The following is a 22,572-nucleotide window of genomic DNA, read 5'->3' on the forward strand; positions in this document are numbered from 1 at the left end:
GTTGGAGCCGCCGCAGCAGGATAATCGACTGCCTGTCATTGTGTTTACACTAAATTTCAATTAAATTTTGAGGCCTCCTTTGACAACTGACAGTACAAGAAATTCGGGCAAGGAGGAATATTCAAGTAGTATCTATATATATACATATATATATAGGGATCAGCGAAAGAGAAACAATTGACGATGCCACTTGCCACTTTTTGGCATACGACAACAAATCTCGGCGAAACTTTCGCAAGAATCTTATGCGGGTAAAAGAAGCCACTTTCCTTAACAACAACAAAATGCGGAAAAGTAATCCAAAAATACAAAATACAAAAAAGGAAGTGAAACAAAAAAGACCAGCAATCCAGCGAAAGTGGGCGGGGATTTGCCAACTGGATTTAAAATGGAAATTATTTGAAGAAAACCAATTCGCTTTATTACTTTGGGGCATACGCAGTTAAGTAAAGCAAGAGCAGTCGACGGTAACGCTGACAGCAACAGCAACAACAACAAAATACTCCCCAAAAACAAAAACAACAGCAATAACAATAACAAAAACAAACAAAGAACAACAAAAGCAAAAGCAAGCGACCATAAAAATTAATGCAATAAAAACACATGGCCAAACTGGCAGGAGCAAAAGCCCAAACAAAGGACACAAACAATGAAAAGTTGCCTGCTAGCCAGGATGGCAAAGAAATAAAGCCAAATGGATGTAGAATGTACAGGTAGAGTAGTGTTAGGATCGATAACTTTTTTGCTTACACAACAATCCAACATCGAACGGTGAATATATATGTATGCCAGGGGAAAACGCATTCATAAGGATCTACGGAAAACAATTTTGGGTCCTGTCAATGCATGTTAAGCATTTTTGGGACTATAAACTTAATTTATTTTGAAAGGTTTTCATAAGATAGAGTCATATGTTGACTAAATATTTTTGTAATATTTCTTAAACTCTTTGTTAGCTTGAAAACGTTCCAACACTTTGCAGAGTGAAGCATTGAAGGGAAAGTTCATATCACAGATATCCTTCATAAACGACTATATCATTTCAATATACTTCCAATTTAATTTTCAGAAGAGCCAGACCTTAGGAAAAGTCTGTTAATGTCAGGAGCACTTTTAATAGGTAGGGAAGAAAAGTAAATGAGTGAAAAGTAGGGACTTCTTGGCTTTCCTCGTTTAGGTTTTCTTACCCTTTTGCTCTTTGCAGGCGGCACGCAATTAAAAGTACTTGCGACTCATAAACATTGCGCTTGAGTGGATGGAAGCCTGGTGGTGCGTCTGCCTCGGTGCCAGCAGCACCACCCAACCATTCCCTAAAAAACAACCCACCCACCCACAACTGTTGCTTTTCGCCTGATTGAGCTCACAGTTTGCGGCTCATAAAGTCAGAGTCTCGGGCATAATTACACTTTTCAATTATGCATAATTATGTGTAGAAAGCAATTTGTGTGTGTTGGGAGCGCGTTTAAAATTTAAAGTGCAGTGACACCGGGCACCTCAACCCCTTAACCCCTGAACCCCTTAACCCACCACAGCACTCCTTACTCCGCACTCCATAACCTTTAACCCCTCATTCCTCATCGGAGCTGCTGTTATGCGATATGCCCTTAAAAACGACCCCAAGCGACCAGCAAGCGACCGCATTTGTTTGCTTTGGCTCCACGTTGGTCTCTCGGTTTTTACACTGCCAAAAAATAATACCCAGTTAGAACTTCTTAACCCTTAAAGAAGTTAAATGAATTATTACAGAAACTTGATGACCAATTTTAAATAAGTTTATAAGTTTTCACAAATTATTCTGAAAATTGGTAAAATATATATTGATTTATGTATATAACTTTTCTCCACGTGTACCCATCGCTTTCACTGCTCCTGCTGCGGTTGGCAGTGGCCATGTCAGAACAGCAGCACAGGACTGCAAGGACAACGCAGCAGGCAGAAACATAAATCAGGATTTTCGCAGCCCGAACCACAAATGTTTTTAAAAGGATTCAGCGCCCGGAGAGGCGGCAACAATAACAACCTTGAGCAGGGTGGTGGGCCTATATTGTATATCTATATATATATATATTGCTGATAATCTTATGCATGCTTAAGCAGGCTAAGGGAATATGGGAAGCGCTATATGGTGGTATATATAATGAAGGAAGGATGGATCCTGTGGGGAACTTGACTTACCCGTCAGGCAGCAGAAAAGTGCCGTCCACAGGGTCAACATTTTTCGATGACCCACTCGATTTGTGGTCTCTTTTTGGTGTTGCAGCTATACACTCTCTTCTTCACTCTCCTTCGAAATCCGCTTTTGATACTTTTTATCTAACACTTTATCAGGTTTGCTTTGTGTCCTATCAATTCGCACTTTGTTTGCCTTGCGAGCTTTGATCTATGGCAATCTCTGGGGAAGATATATTTTTGTTTTGATTCCCCTTATTCACACACAGCACTTTTTTCGTGTCTCTCTTCTATCAGGTCTTTCTACAGAGAGAGAAATTTGGGATTCTTATCTTAATTACTTTTTGGGAAACTTAATATAAAACTAAATTGTTTCCATTCAAGTGTATTTAATGCCGCTATAAAGAATGTTAAAAAAAGCAAACAAACTCATTTTCCACATTCAAATATTTCTCAAAATTTCTCTCTCTGTAGCTGCGCCTGTTTTTGATTCTCCCTTTTCCTTTCGCGTGAATTAAACACTTGCAATGACATTTAAAACACTTAATATCAATGGCAGACAATTTAATCCTTTAACGTTCGTTTGTTGAACTTTTTCAGCATTGTCCTTGTTGTTGTTCGTCCTTGTTGATGCTACTGCTGTTGCTGTTGCTATTGCTGTTGCTGCTGCTGCTTTTGCAGTTGCAGTTGTGTTTGCTCTTTTGGCTCGTCCTAGGCCGGAATAATATTTTTTGTTTCCCAGCTCGTTTCGCATTTCCATGGATGACTTTTTTTATTTTCTTTCCGGCTGGAACGTTCCCAAAAAAGAATTGATTTTCGTCTGGGGGCTAAAGAGCTTTAAAAGGAATTTTATTTGTCCTGTTTTACTTATTTTTTGCTCCTTTCAAACATAAATTGATTAAATTTGTGTTGATGTCGGGGCTGATAAGGCAGATTTTGATAGAGTACATGACATGGAAAATATTGTTAACTAAAGATTGGAAAAACAGCAATTTTGGGAAAAGAGCTTAAGAAACTAACTCTCCACTAAAAGAATTTTCGGAAAATGTAATCATAGAAGGACTTACAAAATCTGAAAAGGGAAAACTTTTCCCTCTCCTTGAAAACTCAAAAGTTTACAGTACAAATTAAAAGGGCATGGCCATCGGACAACGCCCAAACCCAATTTCCCTTTCGAAAGCCCAGCTCACATCATACAATTAATTATGGTTAATGCATGAATCAGAATCAGTTATTGACAAAAGTTTGGTTATTGTCTCTGGTCAGCTGCTCTTGTATATTTCATGGCCCAGAAACTTCGGTGGCATGTGTCCGGGTATCCGAAAATAAATCTTCTTCCCAGACCAGGAAACTAGGAAATTATGAGGAGTTTTGTGGAAAACTGTTCAAAGCAGTCACACCTATTTTCCACATATATCCGCCTGCGGCTATTTTCAGACCTGCTGCCATTCATTTACTTTGGCATCAATCAATTGCCTAGCCCTGGGGAAAAACTTTCCTGCTACTTGGGCATTTCCCTCACATCTAATTTGTTAAACATTTGCTAGGGAATTGCCTTTTTCACACGCTGCTGGAAAAACGGTGTGTGAATGTGTGAGTATGTGTTTTTCTTTCGAAATTTTTTTGCTCCCCTTCTCCCTGTGTGAAATTAATTAAAACTTAATTAATTGCAAACTTCGCTGGGGCGAGAGAGACAGACAGACTAATGAGAAAGGGGAAGGGATTAAGGTCCGAGTTCAACTGCAGGACTGATTCGTTGAGCAGTGAGAGAAATTGGGTGGTAAGTTTGATGCAGAATTTGATACATTTTAACTAAGAAAGCAACTTATACTAACTAGTAATATGATTTATAGTGTAGCTATGCAAAAGGGCATTGCCTTTCAGAACTATTTACTAATATCCTTTGTTTGCCAACTCCAATTTTCTTCTCTGCAGGATCCTCTCTGTGTGACTTCAATCAGAAGTGGCTGCTGGTGACATGTTGTTCCACTCGCCAGCACTCCTGCTCCTGTTGGGAATCCTGCCTGGAATCCTTGGCCACTTGTCACTGTTGCTTCCGTAATGGAATTAGAGGGGGTCAGGGTGTTTGGGAATGCAGGAATCAGGAGGACAAGCCCCGAGGCAAGGACTCAGGATTCAGGACTCAGAGACGGAGTCTGAGACTCCTGCCAACGTCAGCAATGTCTCTCAAAAGTGTTAACGCACTCAATTGCTATCGCCATCTCTTTCCCGGCCAACTATGTCCTTCTCTTTCAAAGTATCTCCTCTGTGTCTCCCTCTATCTCTGCCTCTGTCTTTCTAATCGTAAACGTCTGCATTTTGCTTCTCAGCTTGGGGGCAGTGTCTGCTCTAATGCTTAGTAACTGTGATTAGGAGGCAAGTTTAGTTCCGGGTTGGGTTTAATTTGCCACCCCCTCTCTCCCTCCGGACATTTCCTTTTACCCAAGGGCAAGCTTTGCTTTTGTTTCTGCCCCATTGTGTGTCGGTTAATTCCTGCTGTATGAATATTTTATTGAGGAAGGTTTTCTCGTTTTATTGGCAACATGGCATTATGTGCGAGAACAAAGAAAGGAAACAATTTAATTGTGTTTTGGGTATGGCAGTCGGGATTTCACATAAGCCGATGGCCTTAAAAGTTGATGCCACCGAAAACAATAGTCCCGGAAAAAATAAAACTCTGCGAAAGCCAAAGTACTTGACACTTGACAAAACTTTTCCATCAACAACTGCAGTTGAGATAGGCGAAAGTTTTGTGCCAAGGCAACTGAATTTTTCCCCAGCAGCAAGCAGCTACCAGCCACAACATCTTCTTATCATACCAATACAATATATGCTTCGCCTTCTTCTTCTCGCAAACAACGCACATTGCGCATACGCACTGTGATCAGTCTGTCGTAAATTTCCCTGCCGCTTCACACTTGTTTTCCGTTAATATTTTATGTGTTTTCTATTAATTTTTGTCACATTCTTTTAGTGCTTCCTTGGCTCGGGTCTCCCGAAAATATTGGATTACACAAAAAAGTGTATTAACGCTCGATATTTGTGGCAGCGATTTCTGTTTTGACGCAGATCAAAGATAGTTTTTGTTCTGTTTTAATTTGTTAATTTGTGCTTAGGGGCTGTCCCCTCAACAGTCTAAATATAAAACAACTTAATTTGCTGCATGCTAATGAGACGGCAAAGGGGGCGGGGCTGGAGGTCGTTGTGTGGGCGTTTAACACTTTTATAATTTGTTTGTCCGCAGTCGGATTTTCTTCTCCTGCTTTTATTTTGGCCACAGCTGACAAGCAGCTAGCACGCACCGAAATTCGTTAGATTTCTTATTACTTTTTGTTTTTTGTTTTTGGTTTTTTTTTTTGTATATAATTTTTTTTTTATTTGGGAAACGATGTCGTAAAATATTCGCGTGCCGAAGGCATTTTAACTTAACAACAAAGGCAATAGGAGCAACAGCAGTAACAGTAACTGGAACAACACAAAGAATGCGACAAAAGGTCATTCAATTTTCGACTGCCGGCAATGGGGCAATGAGGCTTTTCCTGCGTTTTCACACGTTTTCCAAAATTTACGACCCAATTGTGCCCGCTTTTCTTATCCGTTTGCACTCACACACTTTGGCCTCGAGTCACAAAAACACACCGCCACACACACGCTGGTCCGGAAAATGTCGCGCCTCACGTATTCGGTGCCTCACATTTCCATCAACTTTTCCTTTAGATTTTTTCACGCGCTTTTCCGCGCCTTCGCCTTTCGTTCACCGTCGATGTCGCGCTGAAACTGAAACAGAAACTGAAACTGATTTCTGGCCAGCAATGGAGCATTTTTATGTTTTTTTTTTTCTGGGACTCCGGGGGATTTTCCGAGCAGACACGAAGCTTTATCAGTGGTGATTCGGCCTCGTTGTCTTCGGGTCGGAAAAAGTCGGGAATTCTCCTGCTGAATTCGCCGCACTTCGCTCTCTTTTTTATAGCTTTGCTCTCTTAGTTTCCGCACTAAGTGCTCTTTGAAGGTCGAACAATAAAATGTTTCAAATAGTTTTGGAAATTTGCAATTATTTTGGTAGTGGCAACAGGGGGTTATAGCTTAATGACGACGAATTATGTGCCCAGGCCAAATGAAAGCTTGTTTTACGATCCTGTTTTTAAGGGGTTAAGTTGATTTTTATGGTGGGAACTCAAGATACAAGCAGTGATTCGAGTTCTTAAAAGCAAGGGAAATTAAATGGAAATGAAAGGCAATAATTCGGTTTATGGTTATGGTAGAGGTGGGCAGACATAGATAAACATTTGGAAGGCGTAAAACATTTATTAAGAGGGGTAGATGTTTGTTTAAAAAGGCAGAATTACTTGGGTTAATGGAATGGGATCTAACAAAGGCATATTTATCTCTTTTAATAGGAGACTCCAACAATGCTTACACTATATACAAGCTTTAAAGTCCCCAAACTAACTTAAAAGTATAAAAAAACTGCGATATGATAGAAGTTTTGAATAATGAAAAAGACATATTGGGAAACTTAATGGCTTTTTTTTAACATACTTAAGCCTTGTAAACCCATTCTTATTTCTTCATAAATATAAAACATAATTTGTAGTATTTTTTCTTTATAAAGCACGACCATCCGTCTGCCTCAGACAATATCTTAAGCAAGACTGACGGCCTTAGGTCAGTGCCAAAGAGTATTTTTATAGACTTCGAAAAAGAGTGCGCATGCACTGAACTACTTCGAAGTGCTCTTAGATTATCTCTTCCGTTTTTTCTTTACGGCGAATTGGGTAATGTGGCCAGAAGGCAGGGATTTCAATAAAATACTCTGGAGTTGGGACAAAAAGAGCTAATGACAATATAAATTCGCATGGCGTATGAAAATGCGTGGCAGATGGGAAGCTGGCCGAGGGATTTTCCGCTCTTTGCAAGGAAAGCGGGATCGGAATGATGAAAATCCGGGGAAAATGGCGGGGTGCAAGGCAGCTGACAGCAGTTATCGCTGGAGCGAAAGGCAGTAATTAGCGTAAATTGAGTTGGTAAAAAGCGCAAGTGTTCAAAATCCACCCACCCACTTGTGCGACACCACCCAAACCCACACAAAAACCACCCAACCACCATCCTCCTACAGCTGTAGTTGTCCCTTGTTTTTGTGGTTGCTGCTGCTGCTGCTGCTGCCGCTGCTTCTGTTGTTGATTATGTGGCAATTAGTTGTCGCTTTTGTGGCAAGCCGCGCGACACTTTCAATCAGAGCATCTTACTCCGACAGCCACATAATGCCCATCCAGGTGGGGCTTACTGAGCTAATTAAACACGGCGATTACGGCTCGACATCCCGCTGACCTTGACACAGCTAAGTCCACCCACTAACCAATCCCCACACCATCCACTAAGTAAGTTCATCTTGGGGAGAAAGTTTGCCACAGCTCCTGACCAAACTCTCGTCGACCCCATAACATTTCTCCAGTTATCAACTTTCTGCACATATTGTCAGAGGTGTTTAAAAGTCTGGGTCACTGGTGGGTTAAGTGGGCGCTATGACCAAAACTGGGGGCGTGGCTGTAGTCTAATGAGCGGCATTTGGTACTTGCTCGGTATTAGAAACTTTACGAAAAGGCAAAAAACCAAAAGTTTCCAATTTGGTTGCACAGAAAATATTGTTGCAGGAATTTGTTCAACTTTTCGATCAACGAATAAAAAATGCACTTTATAAGTTGAAAGGTAAATAAATTATTAAACAATCTATACTAAAACTAAACAAATTAAAACAATATCAAAGGTGTTTGGGAGGGTATTTCTAGCTCGAACTATGGCCAGAAAATCAGAGTTTCTCCTTAAAAATCACATTAAAATATTCTTTAAATGATTAATGACTTTTGGGAAAGCCAACTCCTTAGTTCCTTGGCTATTTTCTAAAAAATCTTTGCATTTACTTTAATTTTAACCCAAATCCTCACACATTTGGCATCTTACAAAACACTTCCCCTAGCTCAGCAGCCCCGGGGCAAATGCAGTTCATTTGCTGAGCGGAAAATTTTATGATTTATGAAAATGTTCTACGAATATTTCTGGTCTCTCCCTCTCGCCCGCTTTTGAATGGAAGGGCGTGATTCCGCCCACATTGTAATACAATCAGGATCTGGCTTGGAATTAAATCTGCTAACCGAGTTATAGCGCTTGAGGTGGGGCGTAGCGTGGGGCAGAACTAGGGGTTCTGTTCTGGGGCATTGTTGCATATTCAACAATTGCAACTGCAAACCGACGAAGTAATAACAAATGCAAATTTTAAGCTCAAGAATTTTCGTTTGCGAAAAATTGTATATATATTTTTTATTTATTTTTAGCTCATATTTTACTTATTTGTGCTTTTTGCCTTCTCGACAACAGCAGGCAAAAGTGCAAATGAGTTTTGACTCGGCCCCTTCTCGCCCCCTGAGAATTGAATTTGTTTAAATTGTTGCCTGCTAAATTTTGTTAGGGGTTTGGCGGCGGAATCGTAACCATGCATCAGCAATCAGGAAAGGGGAGATCCACTAAAACTTCAAGTCGAAACACATTGTCCTCCTCCACGCTGAGAGCCAATATAATCAAGCGGCAGCAGCTGGCAAAAAATTATGTGGCAATGTGTGGGTATGTGCGGGCTGCACTGCGAGAAAATGGTTAATATTTAAAGTCAATTTTATTCTTAAAAATACTATTGATAACTTATGGATATATCAATATTAATATCTTGCCAAATTGGTAAACAAAATGTGATACAAATTCATGAAAACTTAAACTTATAATATTACTAAAAAATTTCTCTCTCTGCATTAGGAGTATGGGCGGAGGTCGTGGGCAGCAGGCTGCAGGACTTGGGCACTGATGAGTTCACTTCAGTGAGCAAATGAAACGATATTGTTGTCAATTTAGGTGCAACAAAGAGCAGCAATGCATTCTGTCCCTTTTCATCTGCCGGCAGACAAGGACAAGACAAAACAAACAGCATTCATGATGATAGAGAGACAAGGGAGGGAGACGAGGGAGAGGTAGAGGGTTAAGGGAGAAAGTATCATACGGGATACAGGATGTTGGCGGGGGGAGAGCGATAGCTGGCGTAACAACAAAGGCAAACAACAACAAATTGCATGTCCTTCCGCCTAAGGTTGCAACACAATATACAACGCACTCATATTTACTTTGTTCGGAGGATCCTGTTCCAGGCTCACTGTCTCTGTCTCCATCTCTTTCCAATCACCCCTCTCTCTCTCTTGCACCTGGACTTTGGCGAACTCCTCGCCCAGTTGCAACATTAATGAAAACTGCAAGCGACCTGACACAGATACGTGTGGGTATGGAGGAGATGGCAAGGAGTATAGACGGGGTGAAAGGGTGCTGTAAAGTGGGCGGAGAAGGACACAGGACCAAGGCTGCACCTATATTTACAGAGCCAGAGAGCCGAGGACTGCTCTACCAGAATTGGACAATATTTTTAGCCATTTTCAGTGCCTGATTTTCCTCCAGGTGATCTAGGATAATTGCCAACTAAACTGGGCTTAATGGTTTGGCAAAGGTTTGCAATTTAAGAAAATGACTTTGGACCGAATAAAGATTGCAGACAATGTTGCAATGTTAAGAAAATAACAAATAACATATTTGAGATGCTTTCAAACTAAATACTTGCAATTCTAGTGGATAAAATGAAATGCCACAAAGAAAATAAACAAAAACTGTTGCAGTTCGAAACTAAATTGAGATAAATGTGCCGGCCAATGATTTATCAAAAAATTTGAAGCTGACACAGTTTGTTGAGCGTTTTGGCCAGGTAGCCAGCGTAGATTTTGGCACGATAAAAATCTAATTCAATTTGATAGATTTTCCCCCATTTTTCAGGCAGATTTATAAATTAACTTTAAGCCGTTTATCTCCATTTGGCTTTATTGAAATCCATATTTTTGGCCAGACACAAAGCCAAAATGATTTATTTTCCACATTAAAATGTATAAAAGTTATTTGGCAATATTAACCTATATTCTCTGATATAAATCAGTTATGGACAAGTGGTAATTTACCTTTAATTGAATTGGATCCTTAGATAAACATCATTTTAATGCATATCTAAATAGGTAATGATAACGATTTTCGGCATTTTCCATACAAATTAACCAAACGCCATTGCATAGACAGAGTTGATTTATTATCGATAGATGGGGTTGATAAATAGAAGGGTAAATAAGTTAAATAAATAAATAAATTAGACATTACAATTAGGCGTAGACTACAGCTGAGCAGAGCAGTGAGAAATGGCTTTTATATCCTCGAGGACCCTTCAGTTTTTTCTCCGTTCAGAGCCTGACAACCTCGACGCCCTGAGGGGCAAACAAGGACTCGGCTGCCAATTTGAGCTTCTCGTTGACCAATTTGGCGATTTTGGGCGTGCGTCGCCACACAAATTCGCGTGTGCGGTCGTGATTGTCCTTGCTCTCCACCTCCACCTGTGTCAAAGGTTGATTGGTCAAAGAAATCGAAGGAAAAAGAGGCAGAGATTCTAGGCTTTTATTCTCACCTGCTTGGGCTGCTGCACCTTGATGGACATTAGGGTGGCCCGATCGTCCAGAACGCTGAACTTGATGCGTCCAATCATCTCATTCGTCCTGGCCGTCGCACTCTTCACACTTCGCACACTGCCCTTCTTGAAGGACTTCTCCACTCGCAGGACCAAAGGACCCAGTGTGAACTTGGCCTTGATCGTGGAGTTACGGCCCTCGGCATCGCTGATCACCTTGACATTACCCACTCGCTTCAAGGATGCCAATCCCGAGAGCCTGCCCTCGGCCTTCTGCAGCTTCTCCACGGCTCCACTCGGCGTTGCTCCTGCCTTACTGGCCCCCGCAGGCTGATTGTAGTTTCCTGATTTCAGGCCAGACGCCTTTTTCGTGTTTTGCTTGTTTGAGGACTTCTTTTGACTCGTTTTTGGGCCCGAAACAGTGCGCGTTTCCGCCTTCGGTGACTCGGAATCTGAATCAGGATGAGATGCAGGGGATGCTGGGTCAGAGGGCCTCTTCTCAACGGCTTTGATGGCCAACTCGGACTGTAATTGCGTCAATTGCTCCTGCAGCTTCACCGCAGCCTCCCTGGCCTCATGGTTCGAATTGACGGAACGAGGCTCTGAGCGCGTGTTCTTCCTGCAAAAGGACCAAATTTGAGTTCGTAAATAGGAGCTGGCTTAATTGAACCTTTGACAGGGCCTTTAAACTTTACAAGGACTGGCCTAAGGATTTTCCCCAAAATAATGAAAAGCTTGAGTTATGACAATTTGACAGCGAATTTCTAGTGGCAATTCTTCTGAAGGAAAGCTTTTGTATTACTTTTTTATAACTACAATTTTCTACATTTCTAACTAAGATGAAGAACTCATTCAACAACTTTAAATTAACCTAATGAAACCTAATTTAACTTAATATCACCGCATTAGCGAAAATCTGAGCCGTTAAGGCGAGTAATATAAAATTAGATGAATGGCAGCGAATTATACTCTTGAGAGCCGCAGTCACTTACAGTTTCTTGTGCCCTCCGACCTTGCTGGTGGTGGTCTGCTTCTTGTTGGCGGCCTTGACCGTTGACCCACTGGCGGCATTTGGCGAAGCCCAGCGTCCCGTTAGGTTGACCACATAGGGATCATAGTTATCGGAGACGATGCGATTGATTCTCGAGAAGATGGCGTCGATGAAGTGATTGTGTCGGGCCTGGAAAGCATCCGTGGACATATCGATGACGTTGTTCTTCAGGTCACCTGTGGGCGGAAGGGTCGAAGGTCACCGCAGGAAGGGCGCAGGGAAAGGGCGGCGAGGGCGGAGAAATGTTCACATTAGTTTGGTTCAGCTGAACACAATGAAAGTTCAAATCGAGGTAGAAAGAGGGAGTGGGCGGACATTGTGGTTTCATTTTCGTGAGGGAGAGTGTGTGTGGGTGTGATTTTCCATAGGCATTCGCTTTGTTTTCAACCTCTAATTACATACAAGTGTAGAAGTATGTGTGCTGACCACAGATACACACTAACACACTAAGACCCCTGTGATTATATGCGGCGTGTGTGTGAGTTAGTGGTTGGGGCTAGCAAATAATGTAAAAAAAAGAACACTAACATTATGGCCCATGCCTAAACGTGCAGTTAAGTTCACATTCGTGTAAATATAAATAAAAATCCAATAACCATGCTGGAACCGAGCAATTTATAGCAGTTTCCCTATCATAAATCATTGCAACTTTAATGTTAATTAACAGCGTGCTAAATCATTTGATAATTGAGTGATTTGTTGAGTATTTTTGTTATTGCGAAATAATTATGAAGTATCTAAGTGTGAAATTCGATTTAATGGGTTAACTAATCATGAGTTAAATGGTGTTAGCTGGAAGTGATAGGATCAATGGGTACTATTTATGTTTAAAATTTATCTTTTTAGGACAAAAAGTATAATAAATATTATTAAATGTTTATTTCCTTTTTAAATTTATGGAATTTTTCCCAATAATGCGATAGTCTTATCTAATTTTGCCTAAATCTGCAGCTAACTAATTAGTTTAAAGGTATTTTCCAGTGGAAAACTTTCAGGAAGTTCCAACAGAATTTCAAAATCCCAACTTAGCGGTCAGTTAACCCCATAAATTTATTTCCTAAACTGTCATCCTCGGCGAGAGTGTGTCCAGCGATTCGCAGGACTTCCCCAGTTAGTCAGGAACCCCAGGTCCTAATCCTTGTCTCCTCCTTATCGCTGTGACCCATCACCGGGGCTGCTCCCCTTTCGGGGATGGTGGATATCCTAACCCGCAAGCGGATATAATCTCACACTCGACCTCCGTTGAACGTGATGAGGTACTAATGTACTTTTTGCATGTTAAACCTCGCCCCAGCCACAGTGAGTCCGTTAAGTACTCGCCCACGCCCAGAATAGGGTTCACTTTTAGCAGTTGCCCTTTTCCCTGGCTGTTAATTGAAGCGGGTATTTTAAATTTAAAGCGGCATATTCTAAAATAGATAATCGTGAGGGCGTTGGTAGGGGATGGGAGGGTGTATTTAGGTCTTGGGGGTAAGAAATGCACAATTACAATGGCTAAGGACCAGGATCCTAACTAATTACAGCTTCAGAGGGGTGAAATGGATGATATGAGGGTTTTGGCTGAGATAGCACCGAGCATTACTGTAATGACGGAAGCTGCTAATGATGAGTATGTGTAGATGTTTGTGTGTGTGTGTAAGTGTGTAGGAGGAGCGACAGAGAAGGGTAGAGGACAGACAGACAGAGACACCAGTACCTTGCCTAAGGTGACGCTTGAAAGTATGCTACGAGAGATTCCAATTCCTCAGTTTTCCAATACCATTAAAAGTTGCACAGGGAATTTCATTTCGCAAATTTATTTAAGCAAATTTTCATTATGTTTTGTGGTTTGTTCTTCATCATCTTGCTTATGGTTTGTTTTTTACAATAAATAATAAATAAATAAATAAATAAATAATAAATTATAAATTAAATGACCTAAAACGCAAAGTTTAACAATTCTCTATTTTGTTTTTTTTTGATGTCTTGTGAAATTTTGCGCTGCCTTTCAAGCGTTCAACTTTTAGCTACAATTTGTGGTTGATATTTTTAGTTTGATTTCTTTTTTTTTTTTATACAAAATTTGCGTTATTTACGTTCGGAAAATTATGCGAGCCGAAAAAAGAGAGAGGAAAAGCCAAAGATACAAAATTTACATCGTTGTTTTGTTGCATCTAAAAATGTTCAATTGTAAGCCAAATGTGTGAAAGCAAGAGATAGCAATAGTGCTTAAATGCGTGTTTGCGTGTGTGTATGTGTTTGTGCGTGAAAAAGAGACAGACATAGATAGACAGAAAGAGACAGAGCGTGTGAGATAGGCAGTTGATTACATCATGATAACTAATTCCGAATCAGATTGTTTTTGTTTAATTACACAAATAAGTACGAAAAAGAGATTACAACTAGGAATAAATAGATTACACTAAGTGAACATTCTTATTGCTGTTGTTGGTTGTTGTTACATCAATTTAGCTATAAGTGTATGCGGGGTGTGTGTGTGTGTGTGTATGAGAGATAGAGAGAGAGATAGATATGTGGATGTGATGGAGTGGGAGAGAGCGAGCAAGGGAAGTCTTTCTTTCAGCGATATCAGCGATTTCTTTCTATTCTTCTCATTCGCTGTGATATCTCTTAACAATTCTTCTCTTGCTCTGCTTCTTCTCATTCTTCCGCCTTCAATTCTTCTGCGCCTTCTTCTTCTTCTTCTTTATCTTCATCTTCATCTTCATCTTCTGCTCTGTGTTCTCTTTGAATTCAACCATTTTTGTGCTTGGGCATTAAACATGTTGCTGTTGCAGTTGCAACTTGCGTTGCTGTTGTGCGTACAGTTGCTGTTGCAATTCTTTTGTCAGGTGAAACAGTCCGTGCGTAAATAACTCAACAATTGTGCGTTGGATTTGGGGGGGTACAGTGGGGGGATATTGGGGGGTAATTGTGCTGTTCTTGTTGTTTTGCAGATAGTTTGACTAGCACCAAACTCTCGATAAATACATTTCCCTTTTCATCGGGAAATGCGTAAACATATGTACTTAACTCAGTTGTTGTTTTTTTTTTGTATTTAATAAATTATAGGATAGCGAGGGGTGGGGGAGGATAGTCAGTGCAGGCAAAGATGCAATTGCAAAAGTCCGGATCGCGTCCTGCCCCTTTGGGAAAATATTTTCCGAAAATTCGCTTTCCTTTCTTATCGTTTGTTTTTGTTTTTTGGGGGCATGTCATTCTTCGTTTGCTGTAATTGTGGGTCCCTGTCTTTAGTTGTTGTTGTTGTTCTGGTTGTTGCTGTTATTGTTGTTTTTGTTTTTGATTTAGCAATCTGTTTGGTTAATGCTTCAGCTCTTTTTTGGCCTTCTTGGAGGGACTTGTTGATTTCTTGGCCTTGGTTTCTTTCGTCGCCGTTTCCGACTTCGATTTGGACTCACGTGCTTCGCGGCGGGCCTCGATGATGTCATCGCCGATAATGTCATCGTCGTCATCGTCATCATCATCGTCGGCCTCCTCGTCGTCGTCACCGGCGATACCTGCAATTTCACCAATTTCATCGACTCCATCATCAATATCATCATCATCATCGTCCTCGTCGTCCTCATCATATTCGTCATCGTCAGCGTTGTCCGTGTCAACGGTGCCAGCAGCAACATTCCCCGGAGCAACAACACCGGCAGCAACAAGTGTTGCCGGTTGCCCCAAGGTCGTCCCACTGGTCACCAGCTTATTGTTAATGATGTGGTTATTGGTTAGAGTGTTCTTGTTGACTGTGCTTGTTGATGTCGCATGCTGAGATGAGGCCAGTGATTGCTGTTGCTGTTGTTGCAATGGCAGTTTCTGTTGTTGTTGTTGTTGTGGCTGTTCATGTTGCTGCTGCTGTTGCAGCCGTATGTTTGTTTGTTTCTGTTGTTCGTCAATTGCAAGGGTGCTACTTAAACTATTTGTGCCACCACTAATACCATCTACAAGTGCGTCTTCATCGTAAAAAACATTTTGTTCACCTTCGTTGTTGTTGCTGGCGGCAGCAGCCTGCGCCGGGGCAACGGCAGCGGACACGGATTCATCGGCGGAATTTCCGGCGGCCACAGCTTCTGCAGCGTTTCCAGATTCAGCGGGCAGATCAACGCCATCGGAGATACCAGAGCTCACGGAAGAAGCAGCAGCGGGGGCGACCTCATCCAAAGTTTGGGCAGGGGCAGCGGCCACAGAGCTCTGCTGGACACTGGCGGCGGGCGCAGCCTCGTCATCGTCGTCCTCATCATCATCATCTGGGATAAAAATAATAGTTAAGATCAAGATAGTTATGGTCTTTGTATCCTTAAACTAGTTATCACAAATAATAAGGATTCTTACCTCCCAAGATGTCATCGAACAGCCTGTCCAGATAATCGTCATCATCATCGTCTTCCTCCTCGTCATCATCGCTGGCAGTGGCCGCTGGGGCAGCCTGGCCCTGGGGCGTGTCATCCTCCTCGTCCTCATCATCGTCCTCCTCTTCATCATCATCTGAAAGTCCCGAAATCAAAAGAACTTTGTTACCCAAGGAGAAGGGAACCACAGAGGAGAGTCACAAAAAATGTTGGTTAATAAAAGCAGGATAAATATCGTTTTTGGCTTTGTGCTTATTGCAATGATCAGTCGATCAGTGGATCAGTGGGTCAGTGGATCAGTTCGGTGGTTCGAACTCTTCATACAGTGGTGCTGTGCTGGTGGTGGTGCTGCCTGGGTGCATTTCTGTGATCTAGAATTGGTTGCTATCTCTGAACCTACCGTCATCGTCATCGATCAAATCTCCTAGATCGGGCTCATCATCATCGTCCTCATCGTCATCATCCTCATCGTCATCGCTGGCAGGGGCAACCGCTGGAGCTACTTCGTTGTTGACCGCCTGCTGACGTGAAACAGCCCGCTCGCTCCTGGAAAGTCGCTGAAGAGGTGATGCCTCAATTTGCAGCAGCAACGCGCTCAGCACGCATAGCAAAATAACGAACTTCATGTTGTAGATCTGGAAATATAAGTTGGGAAATTGAGATAAGTCGGAGATCGGTAGATTTCAAGGCCCCTTGACCAACCTAATGCTCATAAATTTCGAAATATTTCTTAGCTTTAACTTCATTTACCTCCCCCCTTTTTTCTCTGTGCAGTCACTTTCTTTTTCATGACTGAGAAATTACACATTTAGTTGGCAAACATCGGTCAGCGGCGGAGTGGCCGCTCGGTCAATAAGCCAGCCACTAAAGAAAGCAGACAAAGGAGCGGCGCCCGTGTGAGAGTGCGAGTGTAAACATGTTTTTGAGCTACGCCTCAAAGTTGCCGCCGGCGGTGTTCACATGTCCAGTTGCTGGCACTTGACACACAGCAGCAACAGCAACAGTTGCAGCAGCAGCAGTAGTACTAGCCACCTGAGCAACAACAATACCTTTTTGGACAGCTTCAGGCGCCACAATGGCAGTTGAAGGCTGGGAGATATAATCGGGTCTCACTATCCCTGAACTCGCTTCGAGTCAAGCAAAAACAGTTACCAAAGTCCACAGAGGATGTCCGGCAACAAAAGGGTATTTGCAAGTTCGGTTTGATGTCCTGGCATTGCTGTCATTGTTGGGATGTTGCTGCTGTTGTTGCCATTCCTGGTGGCTTTTTAGTCATGACAATCAGCACGACCAACAGCCAACGGCAATAGCAAACAACCGCAGCAATTGTTGCCGTTGTTGTTGCTGCCGCAGATGTTGCTATTGCTGCTGTCGCTGCCGCTGCCGCTGCTGTAGATGTTGCTGCTGTTATTGTCGCACTGTCAAGTGCGACTGCTGCGGGCTTAGTGAAAGCGGACGTCGACGTCGACGGCGACGCAACGTTTTCCCAAAAAAACTTGTTCGCAGCAATTTGTAACAGCAACTGTTGTTGTTGCTGCCGCTTATTGAAAAATGAGTAAAACGCTTTCTGGAAATCAAGTCCAGCGCTGATAAGCAAACGGCAAAGTGGCCATAAACCAAAGTGAAAACCCAGTGACCTACTAGCCAACTGCAACAGCAACAGCAACAGCAATAGCGACCGTAAGCGACAGCAGCAACATTGCAGCGGCTGAGATTTGAGTGGGTTTAAGTTTCGGATTTTAGGGCTCGGTTTTTTGATAAGCCGCCAAGTCGCTGTTTTATGGCGTTCCACTGTCTCAAGTTTCTGAAGTGGAAGACAGCCGGCAGCAGCATCAGCTTCACGGCAGCAACATCAGCAGTTGCCGTCGCTTAATTAAAAGTTTTACCGAGCGAAGCTCCTGAACGGTGTTTATTAAATACCGATGCTCTAGGCAAATGCCTTCTGAGCCGTCGAGGGGGCTTGCGATGGAGGGAAAGCCGGGCAAAATATGATGACATATCACCTGGCCCTCGCAACCAAGTCGCAAGAACAGTGGGTCTTGGTTACGAGGGGAATATGAGTCTGGTAAAATGATTTGTTTACCAAAGTAGGAGATTTAATGAAGATTAATTAAGGAGTTTTGATTTTCTTAAGTACAAGGAAACCAAAAAAGTACATCTTGCTGATTGTTTATTGAAGACCGACAAGTTCTAAACTTTTTGTAATGAAATCTATTAAAAATAAATCGAAATTCAAACTGAAATCACTCCTTACTGTTGCCTTAGCAGTTTTTCCACTGTAAGCCCCGCTCTTCTTTAGCTTTCCCAAGGGCCTTCTGTTTGGAAGTACTTATAAACTCCTGCCTATTGAAGTCTTGGGGAAATTGCATTTACTTTTCGCACCGTTTCGTCCCTTACGCCGCAAAGCGCTTTTATCTACCATTTTTCTCACCGAACTCGGAACATTTCACGCGTCATGCCGCAAAAAAGGCAAGAACAAGAAGCTAGCGAGGGGGGTTCTATGGGTTTCTATAAGGTTTTTAGGGGGGAAGATAGGAGGGACTTAAGAAGGGTTGAAGGCTGAAGGGCAGGGCAACAATGCAATGCAAAACTTCTGACAAGCGTGGGACAAAAAGAGAGGGAAAGGGACAAGTTTTTGCAGTTCTTAGCTTTGGCAACCACTTGGCTCTAACCCTCTCTTCTGCTTCTGCTTCTCCTTCATCAGATTCTTCGTCTTCTTCTACGTTCTGGTGTTGTCTATTGTAGGAACTAACTCATATGGAACGCTGCTCCCACTATACAATATTTTAATGCCCCCATAGAAAAACGCAGCTAACCGTGTGTGCATTCTACATTAATATTCATGTGCGTGATGCTGATGGAAAAGATACCGGGTGGGGGTACACGGGAAGAAGAGAATGTTTAGACTACAAAATTAAAGTAATAATTACAAATTAAGTGTTTGTTGGTTAGGGAATCTAAAAATGATCCATACTTCTGACTAATTGACAAATAATTCTAACTTCTTGATTAGAAATGAAAACTAAACTTCTCTCAAAAGATTTTCCTACTTTACAGAATCAGCACTTAAAGTTCGAACTTCTTTAAAAACAAACGAATACAGATCAAATTTTTATAAAATTTCTTTCAGTGCCCTTTGGTAGTGTTTGCTGTGCACTTGCACGTCACATAGCCAGCAAAAATTACTTAAGCCCCACTCAGGGGAGAGATAGAAAGGGAGGAGTTGCGGGGGAGCAGGACGGGGTAACTATTGAAGGCGGTTGCCTGAGGCGTGGCAGATGCCACTTGACGTTGGGGTTCCTTGGCCCCTTTGGCTTCGTTGGATCCCTGCTCCTTGCCTCTATCCGCATTGTCATATCAGCGTCATATCAATAAATATGCAGGCCGCACAAAAGGCCACGTGCAGACAGGATTTGCATACCCTAACCCTAGTGCCATGAACCCCTTCGTGCACCTGATTTCCCACAGCCTGGGATCCTTCTTTGTTCGAGTTTGTCTCATACGTTTGCGGAGCCTTGTCTTCGCAGCTGCGTTGCAGTTAATTTTCCAAGACAATGGCCCACACGAGGTGGTGCAGAAAAATAAGCTTTACACGTGCCGCTTCAATGGCCACGCCCCCTCTAAATTTACAGTAAGCGTTTTTTTTGGCGGGTGGGAGGAGGGGTGCAGATGCTGCAGTTGCAAGGAGTTTTTTGGGTGGTCCTTAAATCACAGAAAAAGAAAGGAATGCTCTGTAAGGAAGAAACACTTCCTTTAACGACTCCAAGCTGAATTCCAAGGAATTCATTTAAAAGGTGAGTTTGAAAATATCTAAGCTATGTAAATTTAGTCAAAGATGTGATATTAAATATTATGAAGTTTGAAAAAAAGTGCTTAAGAATTCCCAAAGAACCCTAAAAGTGTTCCTATTTGATAGAAAACCAAGCTAAAAACTCGAATTTTCCACTGAAAATCTCTTAAATTTTCCTGAGTGTTCAAGTCTACGCAAAACTGCTTGCTATCGTTAACTTTTTTTTGTTTTTCTACATTTTGTTTGTCTCTCTCAGCCTTTCTTTTTCGCATGCACTCGCACGTCACTTGAATTAGGACTTTGTTATCGTCACGGCGACGCCACCTGGCGGAACAAGCTGGCAGTCGGGGCCGGACAGGGGAATCCTCAACCTCGAAAAAATCTTCTGACTGACAAGCTGCATAAACTTGGTCATGAACTAACTACTTAGTAAAAAAGAAGAAGAACGAAAAAGCAACTATAGTACATTGGCGGGAAATGTGCGAAAAAGTGGAAAATGAATTGGAGCCACTCGAATTGCCAAGCAGACTTTGCTCTGTTAATAGCTTGTCCTTGCTGAAAGTACACACCAATTCATCCGCCCCGTTAGCTAGCGACGAGTGTGTTTTGTTTTGGCAGCAAAGTGCTGGCCAATGTAAACAGTGTAAACTATAACTTGGCTGGAACTGGTTGAGGTTGAGATGCTGAAGCTGCTGCTGATGCTGCTGCTGGCCAGGAAACACTTAAATTAACTGCTTCAAGTAGTAGTTCGTATGTGGGTCAGCTTGGGCAGCAGAAGAAGAAACCTGAGAGCCAACAGAGATGATTACTCAACTTGGTTCGCATCGGTTCCATATAGTTTGGTATGGTTTGGTTTGGTTTTAGCTTGGCTTGGTCTGCTGACCGCAGAACCCCCAAACAACATCGCCAGCACATGTGAAAATAGAGCGCATAAAAACCAGAGAAATTGCCATTGGAGTGGATAGAGAAGGGGCGGAAAGGGGAGAATCGTGTTGTAGTGTATTGTACTTGGTTCTAAATTGCCGCAGATACAATTTATGACCCGGCCAGTTAAGAGTCCGACTCCGGGCCCAAGTTGCCTTCCGCAGTTGAAAATCAATTAAAAGTTCTTGCCCAAGACGTTTTTGGCCCATTCCAAGGCTGCATCGCGTCGAGCTGAGCTTTATGGCCCCCTTTCATTTTCGGGGCAAATCAGAGGAGGTTGGGGAAAACTGGCAGGAGGAAAAACTAAAAACTGGGCATGCAAACGTTCACATTTCCCAGTACAAAAAAAAAATAAATAGAATACTACAAGAGTGGAAGAAGGTTAAATGGAACAGATCGAAATCGCCGCTCTACTTTCACGTTCTTTTTCAGTCCAATGCTAACTTGCAAACTTGACTTTAAGGATACTCATATTTTCACACAGCAAAATCGATGATAGTCCTTGCAGCTTTCTCACAGTTTTCGTTTCGACTGTAAATATTAGCAGAATTTATTAACAATCGCTTAGCCTCTTCTAAGTGCTCTTGATCGAGTTTTTTCTAGGTGAGATTTTAGACTTCACAAGTTTTTAATCAATATTTAAGTTATCAATTAGTAAAACTGCGTTATGGTAGCTAAGGCTGCTATATAGCTGAGATATATTAACTGATAAAATTCACAACGCCTACTGCATAGGTTATCCACTTTGAAAACTACCTAAAGAATGTTAAACATTTATAAAAAATTATAGTAGAAAAACCTGCAGGATTATTTATTAAAATATTGTTTTTAATCCTCAGTATTTCAAATTATTTGTGTATCCATTTTTGTGGCCCAATGAAAACTGAAAGAAGTCCTTTCTATGGCAAATCCGTATTCAAATATTCAGCAAAGTACACAAAATATTTCAGAGTTACGGATAATCCTCTTGGCTTTCACACAATGTTTCTGGTATTTGTAATCCAAAGGCTAACCTTGACTAAGTTTTAATCACTGATCTTGGCACAGAACCGATTATAACCGATAGTATTGAGTTGTTTTTTAGACCGTTTCGTAGCGCTGCGATCACCTCGAGTTGCCGTGAAAGACTGTCGCTGGCAAACTGCTTCTTGGATGGTTTTTAGTTTCCAGTCTTGAGTCTTCGAGGCCCCCCTTCTTTCTGTCCGATTCTTGGACAAGTGACTTTCTTTTTTACCGCCTCTCTTTACCTGTTTTGTTTTTTGGTTTTTCTGTAGCGATTCGATTCGTTTCGATTCGATTCGAGTCGAGTCGATTGTGGATTCTGGCCTGAGCTTGGTTGGCTCTTCAGAGATTCGAATTGGAGTTCTTTCGGTTTTCCAACACCGCCGCGCACACAACTGTCTCGCTCGACTGACCGTCTGCAACTGATCGCTGGCATATAGCTCGTCTTACCAACTTACCAACTACCCAACTTGGCTCTGGTTAAAAAGCCGAAGCTCGGGCCCGAAGCGTGAATTTACATTTGGCTGCTTTCTGCGGCTCTGCTGGCTCTCTTGGCTCGATTCTTCAATTAATTTGACGAGCTGCGAGCTGCGAGCTGGCCTGGGAAAGTATTTGGCACACTAAACGGCCAGCTATAACAGTTAGCGGCTTGTCAGCCGACTGACACTCGTGAGCTATGATCTAAGAATCCCAGCCCAGGCGGGCGAGTCTCGTTGATGGCTGGGCAGTTGTTTTATTGCAGCTCTAAAATAAATAAAAACTTAAATGGAAC

The 22,572-nt window shown here is 42.2% G+C and overlaps 2 protein-coding genes across 8 annotated transcripts in view; both read right to left on the bottom strand.

The window, feature by feature from the left end:
- LOC108114516 (zwei Ig domain protein zig-8) overlaps nt 1-6,580 on the bottom strand; it is a 40,084-nt gene extending 33,504 nt beyond the window's left edge. For 2 of the 5 annotated variants that reach the window (XM_017225541.2, XM_017225537.2), the window contains exons 1-2: nt 5,779-6,580; nt 2,176-2,392 (exon numbers count right to left, since the gene is read on the bottom strand). In XM_017225541.2, the coding sequence (XP_017081030.1) occupies nt 2,176-2,215 (40 nt within the window). In that variant the 5' untranslated portion in view covers nt 2,216-2,392; nt 5,779-6,580. Of the gene's footprint in view, nt 1-2,175; nt 2,473-5,778 lie in introns of all 5 variants that reach the window. The other 3 variants (XM_017225540.2, XM_017225539.2, XM_017225538.2) reach the window with 3 other exon arrangements.
- A 3,733-nt stretch (nt 6,581-10,313) lies between these two features.
- On the bottom strand, nt 10,314-22,241 carry LOC108114591 (nucleolin). 3 transcript variants are annotated; one of them, XM_017225647.2, is made up of 8 exons: nt 22,046-22,241; nt 16,485-16,719; nt 16,068-16,220; nt 15,716-15,982; nt 15,149-15,247; nt 11,692-11,926; nt 10,700-11,318; nt 10,314-10,628 (listed from the first exon to the last, which is right to left on the bottom strand). In XM_017225647.2, the coding sequence occupies exons 2-8, from the start codon at nt 16,708-16,710 to the stop codon at nt 10,479-10,481; spliced, it is 1,749 nt and encodes a 582-aa protein (XP_017081136.1). In that variant the 5' UTR covers nt 16,711-16,719; nt 22,046-22,241; the 3' UTR covers nt 10,314-10,478. The 3 variants fall into 3 exon arrangements, with proteins under 3 accessions (XP_017081136.1, XP_017081135.1, XP_017081137.1); XM_017225646.2 differs by lacking the exon at nt 22,046-22,241 and adding an exon at nt 21,812-21,977; XM_017225648.2 differs by lacking the exons at nt 10,314-10,628; nt 10,700-11,318; nt 11,692-11,926; nt 22,046-22,241 and adding an exon at nt 21,812-21,940 and having other exon boundaries at nt 13,531-15,247.
- Between the last annotated feature and the right edge of the window lie 331 nt (nt 22,242-22,572).

This window comes from Drosophila eugracilis, unplaced genomic scaffold (genome assembly GCF_018153835.1).
Source record: "Drosophila eugracilis isolate 14026-0451.02 unplaced genomic scaffold, ASM1815383v1 contig_2154, whole genome shotgun sequence".
Taxonomy (NCBI): Eukaryota; Metazoa; Arthropoda; class Insecta; order Diptera; family Drosophilidae; genus Drosophila; species Drosophila eugracilis.

Coding starts and splice junctions, on each gene's coding strand:
- LOC108114591 (XM_017225647.2), bottom strand. CDS start 16,710: ATGAAGTTCGTTATTTTGCTATGCGTGCTGAGCGCGTTGCTGCTGCAA. Junction 15,248..15,715: donor CGCCAGCAACAACAACGAAG/GTGAACAAAATG, acceptor GTGAAATTGCAG/GTATCGCCGGTGACGACGAC. Junction 11,927..15,148: donor CGAGGCCCGCCGCGAAGCAC/GTGAGTCCAAAT, acceptor TTCCGCCCACAG/GTGACCTGAAGAACAACGTC.